This window comes from Petaurus breviceps, unplaced genomic scaffold, assembly GCF_028583685.1.
Source record: "Petaurus breviceps papuanus isolate PSGF00001 unplaced genomic scaffold, PetGlider_PUasm1.0 189, whole genome shotgun sequence".
In the NCBI taxonomy this organism is placed as follows: Eukaryota; Metazoa; Chordata; class Mammalia; order Diprotodontia; family Petauridae; genus Petaurus; species Petaurus breviceps.
In genome coordinates this window covers 14,718,844-14,739,529 of record NW_027185809.1, presented here as the reverse complement: position 1 = coordinate 14,739,529, position 20,686 = coordinate 14,718,844, and the positions used below count along the sequence as shown (strand labels likewise).

Below are 20,686 nucleotides of genomic sequence, written 5' to 3'. Positions count from 1 at the left end.
AAATAGCTGGCTGTGTAACCTTGAGCAAGTTACTTAACCCCAATTGCTTAGGGGCGGCCAGGTGGCTCAGCGAGTAAGAGCACTGGCTCCAGTGTCAGGATGACCTGGGGATCAAATCTGGGCTCAGATACTCAGCAGCACACCCAGAAATAACTGTCTGTGTAACCTTGAGCAAGTTACTTAAACCCAATTGCTTTAAAAAAAAAAAAGAAGTGTGTGTCAGAGCCCTCTGTACCCCAGAAGCAGAAATTAACTTTAAAAGCCAGGAAGCAAGCAATAACAATGTGGAAAAGCAAGTTGGAAAAACAAAGACTTTAGAATCCTATTATGGGGAGTGAGAAGAACCATATTCAGAAGGGAACAGCTTTGACTCTATACCCACATCTGAAGCCTCAAAAGGGAATATGAATTGGTCTCAAGCCCTGTAGCACCAATGCAATATTTACAACACCCATGATCACAATCAAGAACATGACTATGAATATTTCAAGACATTCAATCACAAAATATACCAAACACTCCATATAGAGGATAGATCAGAAGCATTTATTTAGACACCAGAAAATGTATCCCAAAAGCAGTAAGCTGATTCCATCATAAAAACAAAGATATTCAGAAGCCATAATAATGCTGAGAGCCACAGCAAACTTCAGCCTTCCCACAAACAAATACAAGATCAATATTTACTCACAAACCTCTCTATCTCCTTGCCTGAGCACCTCTGTCTCCCACGATCTTTCTGGCTCTGACTCCCAGCTTCCTGTGGGCTCTGCTTCCCTTCAGGAAACTCCTCCCACCACAGACTCCATGTGACTACATTCATCCTATAAGGGGGGGAAGATTTTATCTTCACAACAGGGAAGCTTCCTGTGGGCTCTCCTCCACCCTTTAGCAAATTCCCTCCATCACAGGCTCCATGTGATTACATTCAGCCTATTAGGGGGCAGAGTTTACTTTCAAAGAAAGGGAGGTTTTCAAATTCCCCCCTAGGTGTATTAAGGGGCAGGGAATATCTTCAAATTCCTATTCCCATTACAAGCCCAAAAAGCATTCTTGGGCAGTCTAAGAGCCAAGATGGTGGAATAAACTACTTAAGCTCCTGTCGAACCACCTCCAATACCTGTAAAAAATTAACTCTGAACAAATTTTAGAGCTACAGAACCCACAAAATGACAGAGAGAAGGAAATCTCCCACTGAAGGCAGACTGGCAGGCAAATAGGAAAGGTCTATCACACTCAGCTGGGAGCCAAATGCAGCCCTGCATGATCCATGGGGGCCCAGAACTGGGGTGGCCCCTATCCATGGCCCAGACTGTCTGGAGCAGCCTTCAGAAGAGTGAATCAGCAGCAGCTGGAGTGGTTTCCAGACTTCTCAACCCATAAACACCAAAGAGAAAGTAAAAGGTCAGTAGAGAACCCTGTTGGACTGTGTGATGGAAGAGCATGGTCCGGCACCTGCCTCCAGGGCAAAAGGTGGTGGAGGTGCTGGGGCTGCAGCTGCTGCCATGTGGCTGCCTCTGGAGTTTGTGACCTGCACATCTGAGGGGGACCAAGTGACCATTCAGAGGGCAATTGCTCTTGCTTTGACCTGCTTGAATCTGGGTCGCAATCTTAGGTGGTGGCCCGGGGGTGTGTGGCTAGTGTGGCAGAGCCTGTGGTGGCTGTAAAGAGGACACCCTCCTCATAGCTGATAACAGCTTTGAACAACTATGAAAACTCCAGCAATTTAGAACACAGCTCTTTCCACTTTGGAAGCAGAGTTCTACCATGGCAAAGAGCTCAAAAGTCAAGTAATTGACTGGCAACATGAGCAAGCAGAGGAAGGGCTATTGGACCATAGAATCCTTTTTTGGGGACAAAAAGGATCAAAACATAGAACCAGAAGAAGACAATGAAGTCAAAACTCCTGCATGAAAAGCTTCCAAGAAAAATATGAACTGACTGCAGGCCATGGAGGAGCTCAAGAAGGATTTTGAAAATCAAGTAAGAGAAGTGGAGGAAAAAATGGGAAGAGAAATGAGAATTATGCAAGAAAATCTTAAAAAGTGAGTCAACAGCCTGCTAAAGGAGATGACCCCAAAATACTAAAGAAAATAACACTTTAAAAAATAGATTAACTCAAATGGCAAAAGAGACCCAAAAAGCCAATGAGGAGAAGAATGCTTTAAAACCTGAATTGGTCAGATGGAAAAGGAATTTCAAAAGCTCACTGAAGAAAATAATTCCTTCAAAATTAGATTGGAGCAAATGGAAGCTAATGACTTTATGAGAAATCAAGATGCTTTAAACAAATCCAAACACATGAAAAAATAGAAGGCAATGTGAAATATCTCATTGGAAAAACTACTGACCTTGAAAATAGATCCAGGAGAGGTAATTTTTAAATTATTGGACGACTTGAAAGCCATGATCAAAAAAAGAGCCTAGAAATCATCCTTCAAGAAATTCTTGAGGAAAATTGTTCTGATTCTAGAACCAGAGGACAAAATAGCAATTGAAAGAATTCACAAAACACCTCTTGTAAAAGATCCCCAAAAGAAAACTCCTAGGAATATTATAGCCAAATTTCAGGGTTCCCATGTTAAGGAGAAAATGTTGCAAGCAGTCAGGAAGAAACAATTTTAGTATTGTGGATAACACAAGATCCATCAGCTTCTACTTTAGGGGATAGAGGGCTTGGAATAGGATATTCTGAAGGTCAAAGGAGCTAGGATTAAGCCTGAGAGACACTTACTGAACAAAACTGAGTATAATGCTTCAGTCAAAAATGAAATAGAGTATTTTCAAGCATTGTTGAAAAAAACAGAGTTGAACAGAAAATTTGACTTTCAAATACAAAAAAAAAACAAGAGAAGGTAAGCAGGAAAAAGAAATCATAAGGAACTTATTAAAGATGAGTTATTTACATTCCTACATGGAAAAACGATAATTGTAACTCATGAGACTTTTCTCAGTATGAATATAGTTGAAGGGAATATATATGTACACATACATACATATGTATGTATAGGAGGTTGTATTGTGTATAAATACATATGTGAGCATGTGGATATGTGTGTACATGCATACATAGACAGAGGACACAGGATGAGTCGAATATGAAGAGATGATATCTAAAAAATAAAATTAAGAGGTGAGAGAGGAATATATTTGGAGAAGGAGGAAGGGGGAGATAGAATAGGGTAAATTATCTCATATAAAAGGGTCAAGAGAAAACTGCTACAATGGAGGGGAAGAGCAAGAAGGTGAAAGGTAAAGGGTCAACATTACTTTCATTGAATTTGGCTTAAGGAGGGAATAACATACATACTCAATTAGGTATCTTACCCTAAAGGAAAGTAGGGGTTAAGGGGATAAGAGAGGGGATGATAGAAGGGAGGGCAGCTTGGGGGAGAGGGCAGTTAGAAGCAAACACTTTTATAAAGGGACAGGGTCAAAGGAGAAAATAGAATAAGTGGGGGGCAGGATAGGATGGAGGGAAATATAGTCTTTCACAATATAACTAGAATGGAAATGTTTTGCATAAATACAAAGGTACAACCTATATTGAAATGCTTGTCTTCCCAGTGGGGGTGGCTGAGGAGGAAAGAAGGGAAAGAATCTGGAAATCAAAGTTTTAAAAACAAATGTCTTTAAAAAAAATTTTTTTTTAACATGCAACTGGTAAATAAGATACACACGCACTGGGGTATAGAAATTCATCTTGCCTAACTAGAAAGTTAGGGGGGAGGGGTGTGGGGGAGGATATAAGAGAAAACAGATTGGGGGAAAGAGTATTCAAATTTGTAACTCAAAATCTTGTGGAAATGAATGTTAAAAAGAAAAAATAAATAAATAAATTTTTTAAAAGAAAAAAAGCATTTTTGGAAGAGCTCAAGAAGGACTTTAAAAATCAAATTAGAGAGAAAGAAGATAAATTGACCAATTCTTTTAAAATTGCAATTCTCAAAAATAGAAAAAAAAATTCCCTGAAGAAAACAGCTCCTTAAAAAGTACAATGTGTGAAATGGAAAAAGAAATTAAAAATCTAACTGGAGAAAAAAAATCCCTAAAATTGAAATCTGAACAATGTGGAAAAGGAGCTTCAACAATAAACTGAGGAAAATAATTTGATAAAAATTAGAATCACAGAAATCTAAGCTAATGACTCTATGAGGTATCAAGAATCAGTCAAACAGCTGCCAACTGCTGGATTTCCCAAGTTTGCCTGGTCTTACCTAGGTTCGAGCTGAGGTTTTCACAGTTGTAAGGAAGGATTTATCACCTAGGATCCAGCCTACTATTAATGAGCCTATCTATACCTTTTTCAGTAGCTCCTTGGACAATAGACTGTTGCCAGATTTTTCCAGTAAGGTATTTTAGAGACCCAAGATGGGCAGAAAGGATGCTTCCACTTTAAAACTTCCTGTTGATCAGTATAGAAAGCAAATTGGTAAACAGGACTACAAGAAAAACAGTCCTGTTTTAAGAGCAGCCAAGTTAAAAGCAGAATCCAAGAAAGCAGCAATTGGCATAAAGGAGGTTGGCCTTGTCCTTGCAGCTATATTGGTACTCCTGCTGGCTTTCTATGCTTTCTTTTATCTTAAATTATCCACTGAGGTTGACCCTGTTCTGGAGGTGAATGAAAATTAGCACCATTGGATCTTAGTCCCTTTCTGGATAAGTGAATGCCTTGGATAACGCTATTTGAGAATGCTCTCACCAACAACGTTCTGAACTTTTTCAAAGCATGAAACTCCTCAGGATCTTTCTGCTATTCTTCATTTGGGGAACATTTTTAAGGATTAAATGAATATCAAGCAAAGATCCTCACCTTGCAAGGAAATAAGTCAAGTTGCCCTGGACATTTTTACAATCTGTTGTTATTTTTCTTATATTGCAAAAAAGACAAGTTTTCTCTACTTATACTGCTTGACTATGACACACACACACACACACACACTCACAAAACAATGGAACTTTTCTTCTTGGGAAGCATAGTCCAATTTCCCAATACAATTGCAAGAATCAGAATTTTTTTCCTGATCGGCAAATCCTTTGTTTCTTTTCAATCACATGGAATGAAATTCTAAATTTAAGTTTATTTTTATTTGTGGGCACCTACTCAGATTGCATTCATAATTATATGATTGGAAGAAAAGTTCCAGGAAATTTTGTGTTTTAGAAGAAAATGCTACTTTTTCTACAAGCATATTTTATTTCATCACAGATTCTATCTGCACATACATTTACAGTAATCTTTTTCTTTCTTCACCAACTGTTCAATGGACATAGGCTCTTTCAGAAATGGCACCTGGATGACAGAAGCTCGAAGAGTCACATATGCCTCTAAAATTGAGTTCTTTGCCTCTTGGGCTGTCTGAACTGGTGTAAATAGAAAGTTCAGTTGATGCTGATTTTAATTAGTTATCACTCTATTAATACAAAGTTGGAATTCTATTTTAATTATGTTGCTCCTGCTGCTTGAAGTATCAGTTTGCTCCTCTTGTTGGGAATGTGTTTGAAAAAATCTTTTTCATGCATATTCTTCCAAATAAAAATGATCCAAAGTTTTTGAAATTTTGCTTTATACAAATTTATATTTCACCTCTCAAGACATAACTCAATTAAATTCCAAAGGGGAAACAAATTACACAAGAATAAAGGATTTTTCTTTATACAGTATATCTTATAGAAGTTTCAGTTCAGACAAATCTTTTTTTACTGTTATTATTGAATCATTTGTCAGAAAATAAATTTGAGAAATAAAGTCAGTACTTTAAAAACTGATGATTTTTTCTTAAATTTCTAAAGAACATACATTAAAAAAAAAATGAAACATTATTAAGTACCCTGGTAATATAGAGCTTATGATGAAGAATTGTTTAATGCCATTATGAAACTATCAACAATTCACATATTGACTCAATGAATAAACAGAGAGAACTGAAAAAATTTTATTAGCAAAATAAAGCTTAGAATTTTCAAATAAAAAAAAGAATCAGTCAAACAAAACCTAAAGAATGAAAAATTAGAAGAAAATGTAAAATATCTCATTGGAAAAATAACTCTCCTGGAGAACATATCCAGGAGAGATAATCTAAGAATTATTGGTCTACTTGAATGTCATGATGAAAAAAAAAACCTGGACAACATCTTCCAAGAAATCATCAAGAAAAACTGCACTGAGGTCCTGGAATCAGAGGGTAAAATACTTACAGATAGACTCCATAGGACACCTCCTGAAAGAGATCCCAAATTGAAAACTCCAAGAAAGTAGCCAAATTCCAGAATTATCAGGTCAAGGAGAAAATACTGCAAGTAGCCAAAAAGAAACAATTCAAGTATCATGGAACTACAGTGAGGATCACAGAGGACCTAGCAGCTTCTACATTGAAAGATGGGAGGGATAGGAGTAAGGCAAAAGAGCTTGGGCTACAACCAAGGATCAGCTATCCAGCAAAACTGAGCATAATCTTTCAGGCAAGGAGATGATCATTCAATGAAATAAGGAACTTCCAGACCTTCCTGATGAAAAAGCCAGAGCTCAATGGAAGGGAGGGAAGAAGTAGTAAAGGTAGGAAAAAGGAGTGGGGGTTGTTAGGGAGGGAATACTGAGGGAGGCAGTAGTCAAAAGGAAAACTCTTAAGGAGGGGAAGGGAGAAGGCAGAAATAAAAACATAAGCAGGGGAGGGAATAGGATGGAGAGAAAGACATATATAGTAATCATAATTGTGAATGTGAATGGAATGAACTCTCCTATAGATAGCAGATAGCAGAATGGACTAAAAACCTACAATAAAAATGTATTTTTTTATAAAATAAAATAAAAAATTTTTAAATAAAATAAAGTGGATTAAAATCTTACAATTAATCCTACAATATTCTGTTTACAAGAAACATTTGAAATGGGGATACACACAGGGTAAAGGTAAAAGACTGGAGTAAAACATATTATGTTTCAGCTAAAGTAAAAAAAAAAAATCAGGGGTAGCAATCCTTATCTCAGTTAAAGCAAAAAATAGATCTTATTAAAAGAGATTAGGAAGGAAACTGTATCTTGCTAACAGCCACCATTGAAAATGAAGCAATATCATAACTAAGTATACATGCACCAGGTGGTATAGCATCCAGATTCCTAAAGGAGAAGTTAAGGGATTTTGAGGAAGAAATAGGTAGCAAAACTACACTAGTGGAGGACCTCAATCTCTCCCTCTCTGAACTTGATAAATCTAACCTCAAAATAAAGAAGAAACGGGGTGGTCAGGTAGCACAGCAAGTAAGAGCACCAGCCCCAGAGTCGGGATGACCTGGGATTGAACCCAGGCTCAGATACTTAGCACCACACCCAGAAATAACTGGCTGTGTAATCTTGAGCAAGTTCCTTAACCCCAATTGCTAAATAAAATAAAGTAAAGAAGAAAGAATTTAAGGAGGTGAATAGAATTTTAGAGAAGGTAGATATGATAGACCTCTGAAGAAAATTGAATGGGGATAAAAAGGAATATACCTTCTCAGTGATACATGGCACATACACAAAATTTGACCATATACTAGGGTGTAAAAAACCTCACAATTCAGTGTAGAAACGCAGAAATATTAAATGCACCCTTCTCAGATCATGATGCAATAAAAATTATATGTAATAAAGGGCAACGGAAAGATAGGTTAAAAACTCCTTAGAAATTGAACAATTTAATCCCCAAAAATAAGTAACTCAAACAAGAAACCATAGAAAAAATCAATAACTTCATTCAAGAGAATGACAGTAATGAGACAACATACCAAAACTTGTGGGATGCAGTGAAAGCAGTTTTTAGGGGAAGTTTTATATCTCTGAATGTATACATGAATAAAATAGAGAAAATGGAGATCAATAAAATGGACATGCAACTGAAAAAGCTAAAAAAAGAATAAATTGAAAATCCCCAATTAAATACTAAATTAGAAATACTGAAAACCAAAGGAGAGATTAATAAAATTGAAATTAAGCAAACTGTTGAATTAATAAATAAAACTAAGAACTGGTTTTATGAAACAAACAAACAAACAATAAAATTGATAAACCTTTAGTCAATTTGATAAAAAAAAGAAAGAAGAAAACCAAATTTCCAGTATCAAAAATGGAAAGGGTTGATCTACCTCCAACGAAGAGGAAATTAAAACAATAATTAGGAATCATTTTGCCCAATTTTGTGCCCATATATTAGATAATCTTAGTGAAGTGGATGAATATATCCAAAAATATAAATTTCCCAGATTAACTGAAGAGGAAGAAATTGAACAAGCCATCAATGAACTCTCTATGAAAAAATCTCCAGCGCCAGATGGATTTACTAGTGAATTTTATCAAACAGTTAAAGAATGATTGATTCCAATAGTCTACAAACTATTTGGGATAATTGGAGAAGGAAGATTCCTACCAAATTATTTTTATGGCATAAATATGGTACTGATAGCTAAATCAGGAAGAGACAAAATGGAGAAAGAAAATTATAGACCAGTTTCTCTCATGAATATAGATGCAAAAATTTTAAAGTAGATATTAGCAAAAAAAAGACTACAGCGTCTTATCAAGAGAATAACAAACTTTGATAAGGTAGAATTTATTCCAGGAATGCAAGGATGGTTCAATATTAGGAAAACTATTAATATAATTGATCACATGAACAACAAAACTAGTAGAAACCACATGATTATCTCAATAGATGGAGAAAAGGCTTTTGACAAAATACAACAATCATTCTTATTAAAAACACTAGAAAGTATAAGAATAAATGGATTATATAGAAATCTATAATTAAAATAATAATTAGCATCTATCCCAAACCATCAGCAAGTATTATATGTAATGGGGACAAGCTAGAAGTATTTCCTATGAGATTGGGGGTGAAACAAGGATGTCCACTATCACCCCTCTTATTCAATTTGGTACTAGACATGTTAGCTGTAGCAATTAGAGAAGAAAAAGAAATCAAAGGAATCAAATTAGGCAAAGAAGAGACTAAGCTATCACTCTTTGCTGATGATATGATGATATACTTAGAGAATCAAGTAAAAAACTACTTGAGATGAAAAAATTTAGCAATGTTACAGGATATAAAATAAATCCACATAAATCCTCAGCATTCCTATATACTTCTAATGAAATCCAACAACAAGAAACAGAAATTCCATTTAAAGTTGCTGTACACATTATAAAATATTTGGGAATCTACCTGCCAAAAGAAATCCTGGACCTATATGAACAAAATTACAAAATACTTTTCACACAAATGAAGTCACACCTAAATAATTGGGAAAAAACATCAGCTGCTCATGGCTAGGTTGAGCTAATATAATTAAAATGACAATGAATTTATGCTTTTCATTTTTGATAGTGGTAATTTGTTTTTTTCTTTAAAAAAAAAATTTTACTTCAGGGGTGGCTAGGTGTCACAGTGAATAGAGCACCGGCCCTGGAGTCAGGATAACCTGAGTTCAAATCCAGCCTCAGACACTTAACACTTACTAGCCACGTGACCTTGGGCAAATCACTTAACCCCAATTGCCCTCCAAAAAGCAAAAAACAAACAAATTTTACTTCAGTGTCTATTGTGCCTTTTAGCAAGATATAGATTCTTTTTTTAATCTCTTTTAATTAGATCTGTTTTTGCTTTTCCTTTGTTGAGATCAGAATTATTACCCCTGGGTTTTTTGTTTGTTTGTTTTACCGTCAGCTGAAACATAATAGATTCTGCTCCAGCCCTTTACCTTTACACTGGGTGTGTGTTTCTGCTTCAGACGTGTTTCTTGTAAACAACATATTTTATGATTCTGTTTTTCAACCTTTTCTGCCATCTGCTTCTGATTTATGGGTCAGTTCATCCCATTCACATTCACAGTTATGATTACTCTATATTTCTTTCCATCCTGTTTTTCCATCCCCCTCTTTCTCCCCTGCTCCTCCTCACCAGTGCTTCACTTCTGATCACCACCTCCTGATGGGGTATAGGCTCTGAGAGCCCTTTGGACCCCTTGAATTTTCCCACTTGATCTGTTGTTCCCCAGAGACCAAAAGCCTTCCATTATTAACACGAGTAAATCTCTGTTATTTTTAACCTAGCTTAGCCCTCCATTGTCTGTTATCTCCATGTAGCTTTCAGCTATCTCCCACCCTTGATCCCATCAAAATCCTGTTCTCTTCGTTCCTGGAGTCTGAATAGAGTCTAGTCATGTCAAGATCCTCCTTAGATTCCTTCTCAAGACTCTCTTCTACATCATCTTTAGATCCCTCCCACATTCTTTCTGTACATAACATAACAACATAACATAACATAACATCCATCTTGCCTCCATGAAGGGGCTCAGATTCAGTCTGACTCAGACTCAAGGTCTGTGTCAGATTTTTCTGTCCTGCTTGTCAATATAAGTGTCATAAATACTTACTCCCCTTAAGAGTCTACCCATTATGGAGAATCTTTAATAAACTTTGTTTTACTTTGACTGGGAGAAGGCTTGAATCGAATTCAGTTGACATGCCTCAGCGTGTTGGTATTTTGCGGTCTCAAGCACCATTAAACCCCAAACCTCAACACTCCCACAATCTACCCTCCCTTTTAGCAGTCTCCCCCTTTTCTTCTCCCCCTCCCCTCCTACCTTCCTTATAGGGTAAGATAGATTTCTATATCCAATTGAGTGTGTATGTTATTTCCTCTTTGACTCAATTCTTATGACAGTAAGGTTCAAATGGTGCACCCCACTCCCCAATCTTTTCTTTTACAGTAACAGGTCTTTTGTACCTCTTCATGTGAGATAATTTACCTTTCTCTTCCCTCTTCTCCTAATCCTCTTTTCCACAGTTTAATTTTTTTTGGGGGTAGGGGCAATATCTCATCAGCGTCACCTCATGCTCAAGCCTTCTGTCCTTCTAACTACCCTAAAAAGTTCTTAAGGGTTACAAGCATCAGCTTCCTGTGTAGAAATGTAAACAGTTTAAGTTTCTTAAATCTCTTTTATTTTCTCTTTCTTGTTTACTTTTTTATGCTTGTCTTGAATCTTTTTTTAAAATCAAAATTTCTGTTCATCTCTGGTGTTTTTGTTAAGAAATTCTTGAAAGTTCTGTATTTCATTGAGTGCACCTACTCATACCCCCCCTTTTTTTTTTACCTGAAAGATTATACTCAATTTTGCTGGGTAGGTGATTCTTGGTTGTAATCCCAGCTCTTTTGCCTTTCGGAATATCATATTCTAAGTCTTTCAGTCCTTTAATTTAGAAGCTGCTAAATCCTCTGTAATCCTGACCATGACTCCATATTTGAATTGTTTCTTTCTGGTTGCTTGCAATATTTTCTCCTTGATCCTATAGTTCTTCAAATAGATTTTGACTATTATATTGCTGGGAGTTTTCATTTTGGGATCTCTCTCAGGAGGTGATTGGTAGATTTTTTTCAGTGTCTATTTTACCTTTTTTGTTCTAGGATATGAGGGTGGTTTCCTTGATAATTTCTTTGAAATGTGATGTTTAGGCTCTTTTTTTCCTAATCACTGCTTTAGATAATCTAATAATTCTAAATTTATTTCTCCTGAATCTGTTTTCCAGGTCAGTTTTTTACTCCAGTAAATATTTCATATTTTCTTCTACCTTTTCATTCTTTTGATTTTGTTTTATTGTTTCTTGATGTCTCATAGAGTCATTAATTTTTCACTTGCTCAATTCTAATTTTTAAAGAATCATTTTTTCAGTGAGTCTTTGTATCTCCTTTTCCATTTGGCTAATTCTATTTTTTAAGGAATTCTTTCCTTCCGTGAATTTTTGTATATCTTTTTACTTTTTTTGTGTGCTTCTTTTACCAAGATATTGACTTTTTTTCTGATTCTCTTGTATTATTCCCATTTCTTTCTCCAATTTTTCTCCCATCTCTCTTCTTTGATTTTAAAAGTCCTTTTTCAGCTCTTCCAGTAGCTTTTTCAGCCTAGCATCAATTTATCTTTGAGGCTTTTGTCCTCATCTGAGTTTGTGTTTTGATCTTCTGTGCAATCATAGCAGCTTTCTATGGTCTGGTCCCTTTTTTATTTTTTTTTTGCTCATTTCTAGCCTATTTCATAACTTTTCAATTTATGTTAAAGTTTGACTTTACTCCTGGAATGAAGGGGGCACTTTCCCAAGCTTCTTGTGATGGGGGCATGGGGCCTTGCCACTGTCTTGCTGTGAAGGGTGCCAAGGGGTTTCCTGTGTGGGAGAGGGACCTTGCCACTAACCTGCTGTGTCTTATGGGTCCTAGCAGCTGACCTGTTCTGGGGTTTGGGGTCTCACTTCTGGCTTGCTGGGGTGCAGCCTGCTCCTGACTTGGAAGATACTGCCTGCATGGGACTGCACTTCCCTTTTACCCAAGCAAGGCAGACTTTTCCTGCCAAACTTCTAAGCTTTCTTGGCCCAAAAATTATTTCAACCTGTCCTTTTATTGCTTCTGCCAGTCTAGAAGTCATTTTGTGGCATTATTTTGTAGTTGTTTGGCGGTGAATTTAGGAGAGTTCAGCTCAGTCCTGCCTGACTTCACTCTCTGGACTCTATTCCCTCTTCCAATAGTAGGCAGTTAATAAATTCTATTTCACTGACTTACTGGCTGAAGGAAGACTCCTTACTACCCCAATCTTGGATTTCACAGTATAGTTTTATTAGCACCCTCATATGGTGACAATTGATTCCTTTATTTATTCATTCGTTTGTTCATTTATTTATTATCAACCTTATGTTTCAGGAACCACACTTACTGCTCCTTGTGGAGGACCTTTTGCCTTCACACCTAGTAGGTTGGGCGGTATTGTGCTTCCTCCCACCATTACTAGAGCTAGTGGAATGATAGCTATCCTGATTTAAGGCTTATATTTCACTAGTTGATCTGCCCAGGCCTTTGTGTTGACATGGTAAGGGATACCCTTAGTTAAGGTCTGACATCAGGACAGATCTTCCCCTAGAAGATGAGCTCTAATTGCTCTCAAAGGAAGGAGGGGGAGAAAATTTAGAACTGAAAATCTCATCAAAGTGAATCTTGAAAACTAAATATAAATTTAATAATAAATAAAAAAAAGAAAAGATGGGTAGAGCACAGAAGGCACTATAACAGAGACTGAGTCATGCATCTTTCCTCTCAGCATGGAAGGCTGGGTTGGAAATTGGGAGAGGAAGACACATAGATCCACTCTTTCCATCTCTTTCAGGAAAGTTACCTACCACCCTCTTTCTCCCAGCTCTTGCAGACCCCTATTTGGAAATCAGTTGTAATGAAAATATTTTTTTATTGGACCAAGCAATATAGATCATTATATTAATGATCTAAAAAGGGATGAAGGATGGTAATGATCTTCAGTAATTTACTGATTTAATTGCATTGCAAAACTAAGAGAGTTCTTTGAGGTAATGGAGCTTTGATGTGGAGAAGGCCTCCATGTGTGTTCAATTTGACCATATCCTTAGCAATGATCTAGTGACTTATGAGGCTCTAAAATCTCTTCTGAGTTCCTTAGTCATGAAAGCCCATCCTTCTGTGAAAGAAATCAAGCCCACAGATTTCTTATTACTAGTCACCCCATTTCATCTTCAATCTTATTATTTCCTGCCTCCCTTGATTCAGTTTCCTGGTCACACAAAAAGTCTCTTTCTTCAAAGTAAATACACAACCATCTTAGTTATATAGCAGCACTTTCATCTCTCATATTCTGTTTGAAAGCAAGGTGCCTCAAAAAATTACAACTCCTGGTCCCTAGTCCCTTTCTAAGAAGTTGTTTGAATCATCTCACATATCTCAAAGCTCTCTCATATGTCAATCATTCAGCCTAGAATTGAGCCCACTGGAAGAACTTGCCAGGGCCCACTTTTGCTAGGGTATCCCTTGTTACCAGATCAATGGTTGCTGAAGTCCAGTTGAGTATGTCTCTCGTGTGCCAGATAGTACTATAGTTAAACCAGGCAAAATGAGGAATCATGTCCATACAGATAGGGACTAGTAAACAGGGAAGGGTTTCAGGGACTAGACTAGATGCTTTAGTCTATGTTATAGTGACTTCTGTGTTCTACTCATTTTTTTCCCCCTATTAATTAATTAATTAATTAATTAATTTTTAGTTTTCAACTTTCACTTCAATAAGATTTTGAGTTCTAAATTTTCTCCCTGTCCTTCCCTTCTCCCATTCCACAAAAAAGCAAGCAATCTGATATAGGCTCTGCATGTACATTCATATGAAACATATTTTCATATTAGTCATGTTGTAAGGAAGAATTAGAACCAATGGGAGGAACCACAAGAAAGAAGAAACAAACAAAAAAATGAGAGCAAATAGTTTGCTTTGATTTGCATTCAGACTCCATAGTTCTTTCTCTGAATATGGATAGCAATTTCCACCATTAGCCTTTTGGAGTTGTTAGATCCTTGTGTTTCTGAGAAGAGCTAAGTCTATCAAAGTTAGTCATCACATAATGTTGCTGTTACTGTGTACACTGTTTTCTTGGTTCTGCTCACTTCACTCAGCATCAGTTTCTTTCCAGGTTTTTCTGAAGTCTGTTGGTTCATCATTTCTTATGGAAGAATAGTATTCCATTACATTCATATACCACAACTTGTTCAGCCATTCCCCAATTGATGGACATCCTCATAATTTTCAATTCTTTGTCACTGCAAAAAGAGCTGCTATAAATATCTTTGTACATGTGGGTATTTGTATGATCTCTTTGGGATACAGACCTAGAAGTGGTATTGTTGGGTCAAAGGGTATTTACAATTTGATTGCTCTTTGGGTATAGTTCCAAATTGCTCTCCAGAATGGTTGGATCGGTTCACAACTCCACAACAATACATTATTGTTCCAATTTTCCCACATCTTCTCCAACATTTATCATTTTTCTGTTTTGTCATTTTAGCCAATCTGATAGGTGTGATGTGGTAGCTAAGAGTTGTTTTGATTTGCATCTCTCTAATCAATAGTGATTTAGAGCATTTTTCATATGACTAGAGATAACTTTAATTTCTTCATCTGAAAACTGTCTGTTCATATCTTTTGACAATTTTTTCAATTGTGGAATGACTTGCATTCTTATAAATTTGACTCATTTCTCTAAGTATTTAAGAAATGAGGCCTTTAGCAAAGACACTGACTATAAAACTTGTTTCCCAACTTTCTGCTTCCTTTCTAATCTCAGTTTTATTGGCTTTGTTTGTGCAAACCCTTTTTAATTTAATGTAATAAAAATTATCCATTTTGTATTTCATAATGTTTTCTGTCTCTTGTTTGGTCATAAATTCTTCCATTCTCCATAAATCTGACAGTCTACCCATCTTTTAGAGGGAATGAATAGTATTAGCCTTGGTGTTAAAATTCTCTCTACAGTTTTGCTAGCATCTGTATAGACTGATCATCAATGGCTTTCTTACTAATCACATATCTTTTAGGAACCACATCTATAGACATGGCAGGGGGAGGGGAAGGTAGACTACATAAATCCAATCTATCTCTTAGCAACTTCACCCCCTCATTTGTCAATCTATTGCAAACAAGCAATCTCTCCATCTTAGCCACCTAAAAAGGAACAAAGAGCATTCCCTGTCTGGGGTTCTAATAAATTTAGTTGACTCAGTAAAACTGGGTCCTCGTCCTCCATGCTATGAAAGTTGCAGGGAGCAGAGAGGATTCATTGCAGAGACCATCATTTACTTCTTTGTCCTCAGGAGCATCCAAACACTCCAGTTTTCCATTTGAACTTTTCCTGCAACCAACACAAATCAATAGACAGAGTGCTTCTGACAAAGCAACACTAACACAAATTAACAGAGAAAATGCTTCTGTCTGACAAAGTAACATCAACACAGATAGTACAGACAGACTGAGTGCTGGCATCACAAATATTCTGTTTCTTAGCTCTGCTTGGTCCCAGCTATTGCTTTAGCTTTTATCTGCTCTGCTTCTTCCTGCTCCACCCTTCCTGTTCTGCAATTTTGGCAAGCTCCTCCCACCATGGGCTCCATGTGATGATGTTAGGCCTATTAAGGACATGAAAGGTCTCCAAACTCTCTTAGGTCTATTAAGGGCAACACAATGGATACTGTTTCCGACAAAAACTTGACACAGTCAAAGGTGAGGTTCCAAGGCCCTTGAATAGTTAAAACAAGCTGCAAAGTGCTACTTGGCTTGCCATTACACCTGGGATGAAAAGTAAAAACTTTCTGCTGGCCCTTGAGGTTTTTTTCAGCTGAGTCTTGAAGGAAACCAGGAATTCTAATAGATGATATCTTGAATTTTTGTGCATCTGGTCTTCTAACCAAGCCAGGGACATTTTGCATGCTGCTGAATATGTAGGAGATTTGACTCAGGTTGTCGGAGGGAATACTTGATGCTGAGTACCTGTACAAGAGATAGAGCTGGTGTCAGAGCCTTTATTGGGCAAAGACTTGTGGTTCCAGACAATCCTTGGGCAAGATGTATAGAGGAGCTGTAGACATATAGAGGAAACTGGTTCATCAATATGTCCTGATTTCAGGTATGCCTCCCTGTTGCTGTTGTGGTTCAGTCACAGCACTGTAGGTCTTTCCATTCTCCTCTATCTCTCAAAGTCTGTCCAAGTTCATATACAGTTTTTTTCCACGACTCTATCTATCCATCTCCTCCTTTTCCTTTTGCTCTCAATCTTTTCCATATGTGTCCAAAGTATTTAAGCTTCAGCTTCGGCATTTGACCTTCGAGTAACTAGTCTGAATTAATTTCCTTAAGAAATTAATGGGATTGAAAGCAAAAGGAAAAGGGACCGAAGGTAATTGATACTGTGTTTTCTGTCTATCTCTCATTACTAAATAGTTCATTATTTGATATATTCCAATCTGTATAACTTCTTTGATTTTTTTTAGTTGTTTGAAATGGTTTTACTTGCTAATTCTTTTGTGATGGTATTTTGTTTAACCCGTGTTTGGTGTAAGGAATCTATAAAACATTTTAAAACATCCTTTTGATTTTCTCTAGAAATATTAAGAAACATAAATTTTTCTAGTTTCAAAATCCCTTTCAGCCTTGTCTCCTTAGAAAGGTGGCTTAGGTTAATATTAAAAGGTCTTTCTTCAGGAAACTGGATTAAAAGTGGAAAACAAATTTTGAACAAAGAGTACCTCTTTTATCATCACCAGAGTGGTGGGTGACCTATCCTTGCAAAATAATCTCTTTTCCATTGAGAGAGGTATCTTTTGTTATTCAGAAAGGATTATAATTTCAGAAAGGAGATCCTTTCAGACTTTGAGGGGAATGGTCCAGGAAGGAACTGAGTGGTTCTAGTTGAAGATTAAGTGACTAATGTTAGGGACCATTGATGTGGAATATCATGCCAAAACTACTTTAACAGATTATGATTGTTTTTATAGATTCTTATAAATATTATAGAAAATTATCTTCAGGAATAAAGATGTCCTGAGGCATAGGGAATGAATCCAGTTAGAACATTTCTGTCTCAGCTGGAAATGCTTATATATAAAATTATGTGAAATTGTTTCTGGCAGACTTGTGTCTAACATACAGAGTATTAATTTTATTTTTCCTTTAACAGTGGTACACTGTTTTGAATGAGGGCTATCCTCACCTTTAAGAGTGATCAGGTAACTGGCTTTTCTTCTGAAATATACTTGTATACCTAGATATTTGAGAAGGCGGATAAATGTATTTATAACTTGATACCCCTCTTGGAAACAGGCAAGGGAAGGAGCAAGAGTCTACAGTCATGGCCCTTCTCTGCCCTTGAGGTAGGACTCAGTCTCCCTTGCAGAGAAGTAAGCCAGATTTTAGAGAAATCTATCCAAACCACTAATGAATCATGTCCATACAACTATTACTTTCTTTGTAAGTTAATTTATTTTTAGTTTTCAACATTTACTTCTATAAGTTTAAATTTTATCTGCCTCCCTTCCCTCCTCCTCCCTAAGATGACATGCAATACAATATAGGCTCTACATATACATTCCTATAAAACATTTTCACATTAGTCATGTTGTATAAAAGAACTAGAACAAATGGGAGTAATCATGAGAAGGAAAAACATAAAACAAAACAAAAAAGGAAAATAGCCTTTTTCAATCTGCATTCAGACTCCACATTTCTTTTTCTGGATATGGATGGCATTTTCCATCATGAGTCTTTTGGAATTGTTCCAGGTCCTTGCATTGCTAAGAAGAGCTAAATCTATCAAAGTCAGTCATCACACACTGTGGCTGTTACTGTGTACAATGTTTTGGTTCTGTTCACTTCACTCAGCATCAATTCATATAAGTCTTTCTAGGTTTTTCTGAAATCCACTTGCTCATCAATATTCCATTACATTCACATACCACAACTTGTTCAGCCATTCCCCAATTGATGGGCATCCCTTCAATTTTCAATTCTTGGCTACCACAAAAAGAACTGCTATAAATATTTTTGCACATGTGGGTCCTTTCCCCATTTTTTACGATCTCTTTGGGATACAGTCCTAGAAGTGGTATATTGGGTCAAAGGGTATGTACATTTTTATAGCCCTTTGGGCATAGTTCCAAATTGTTTTCCAGAATAGTTGGATCATTTCACAACCATTACAATTGTAACATGACAACTACACAACTTAAATTTACTGGGCATATTGATTTTAAGAAGACAGTTTCTTTTTTTTTTTTTTTGGGGGGGGGAATGCAGGGCAAATGGGGTTAAGTGACTTGCCCAAGGTCACATGGTTAGTAAGTGTTAAGTGTCAGAGGCCAGATTTGAATTTAGGTCCTCCTGAGTCCATGGTTGGTGCTCTATTCACTGTGCCACCTAGCCACCCCGACAGTTTATTTTTAACAAAACTTTGCAAAAAGAATTTCACTGGTCAGACTGCATTCTGGACTCTTGGATACATTTTTATCTTCCCCACAAAAATCCTCCACTGCTCCTACTTTCCCTATTACTTTGGAGTGTGCTACCATCCTTCTAGTCATGCAGGCTCACAATTTAGATGTTATTCTCAACTGCTCACTCTCTCTCAACCCGGATAAGCATCTGTTCCCAAGACCAATGAATTCTAATCTCATATATGCCCCCTTCTCTTCTCAGAGATTGTTACCACCCTGGTGCAGGCCCTTGTCACTTCACCACTGGACTGTTTCAATAATCTTCTGATTGGTTTCCATGACATAAGTCTCTCCCTTACTCGTTTATTTTCCACTCTGATGTTATACCGATCTTCTATCATGTCATTGTCTACTCAAAGTCTAGTGGTTCCCTCTTGTCTTCTACTAGGGTCAAATAGAACATTTTTTTTTGGCTTTTAAAGTTCTTAATAGCTTAACCTCCTATTTTTCCAGTCTACTTACACCTCACTTATCCCTGCCCCTAAATATTCTGATCCAGTGGCACTGCCCTTTTAACTATTCCTCAAGCAGGAAACTAGATATCTTGACCAAGTATTTTTTACTGACTACCTTGTCATTAGGCAAATAGATGCAGTGAATAGAGTGCTGCGCCTGGAATCAGGGAGGATCAGAGTTCATAATCCAGCCTCACACGCTTAATATGTGACCCTGGACAAAAAGCTTTCTTGCCTCAGTTTCCTCATCTGTAAAATGAGCTGGGGAAGGAAATGGCAAAACACTCCAATATCTTTGCCAAGAAAATCCCAAATGGGATCACAAAGTTGGACCAGCGTCGCCCAAAATTTCACTTTCGGCAAGGAGCCCTTCCCATTTCTCTTAATGCGGGCACTTTCCTTGCAATGCTGTCCAAATTTATACCGTATACATGGTTTTTATTAGTTTTTTTTTTTTGTCCTCCTTTAGACTGTGAGCTCCTTGAAGACAGGGACTTGCCTATTTTATATCAGCGCGGCAATTTTCAAGTTTGTATTGACCATGTTGTTGATTATAACCGTGTGATATGTGATTGTTTTCCCATGTTTTAAGAACGAACAATTTCTTTCTCTCTTTCACGTGTACGCCGGGAGGAGTCGGGCAGGGGTTCGGCCTGAACAGACCGTGGAGACGCCTTTCCCGGGCCCCCCCCCCCCCCCCCCCCCCCCCCCGGGGCGACTCACACCAGGGGTCCGCACGCCCGCAAACACTGCGCCTGCGCGGCTCAGGAGCGGGCGGGGCTAGCGAGCGGCCGGAGGAGGGCACGTGCTGCGTGCAATCCCCCAGAATCCCCCGCAGCCTCTGGGGAGGTTCCAGCCGCGCCGCGCTCCAGCGAGTTCGGTTCCAGGGCACAGGTCACTCCCCGAGGCTCATGGCTCTGGCCTTGTCCGGTTCCGTTTCCCTGGGCGACCCCGGGGAGCAGGGAAGCTTCCGTGAAGGTTCGGACACGAGTGTGCCGAGCGGCCGACCCACGTAGCGCCCCCGTACAATGCAGCGGACTCTCCGGACGAGCCGGGGCGACGGCGGCGGCGCAGACCGGCTCTGGGCGCTCTAGCCCAGTTCCCTCGGCTCCCGGGGGGCTTCCGGCGGCCCCGGGCCGGTCGACGAGATGCTGTCCCGAAAGAAAACCAAGAACGAAGTGTCCAAACCGGCCGAAGTGCAGGGGAAATACGTGAAGAAGGAGACGTCGCCTCTGCTGCGGAGTGAGTCCGGGAGAGTGGGAGAGGGCCGCGGGTGGGGCGGCCGCGCGGGGAAGCCCAGCGCCCCCCTCGGTGACGCGAGGGCGGTGTTCGATTGTTCCTGCGGCCCCTTCCGGGCCTGAAGCCTGGAACGGGAAGGCT

The 20,686-nt window shown here is 38.1% G+C and overlaps 1 protein-coding gene and 1 pseudogene across 3 annotated transcripts in view; both read left to right on the top strand.

The window, feature by feature from the left end:
• The first annotated feature begins 4,155 nt into the window (after positions 1-4,155).
• Positions 4,156-4,979, top strand: LOC138164014 (triple QxxK/R motif-containing protein pseudogene; annotated as a pseudogene).
• Positions 4,980-20,296: 15,317 nt separating this feature from the next.
• The window catches only part of SAV1 (salvador family WW domain containing protein 1), a 101,384-nt gene continuing 100,994 nt past the window's right edge, over positions 20,297-20,686 (top strand). For all 3 annotated transcript variants that reach the window (XM_069091943.1, XM_069091944.1, XM_069091945.1), the window contains exon 1: positions 20,297-20,548. In XM_069091943.1, the coding sequence (XP_068948044.1) occupies positions 20,455-20,548 (94 nt within the window). In that variant the 5' untranslated portion in view covers positions 20,297-20,454. The remainder of the gene's footprint in view (positions 20,549-20,686) is intronic.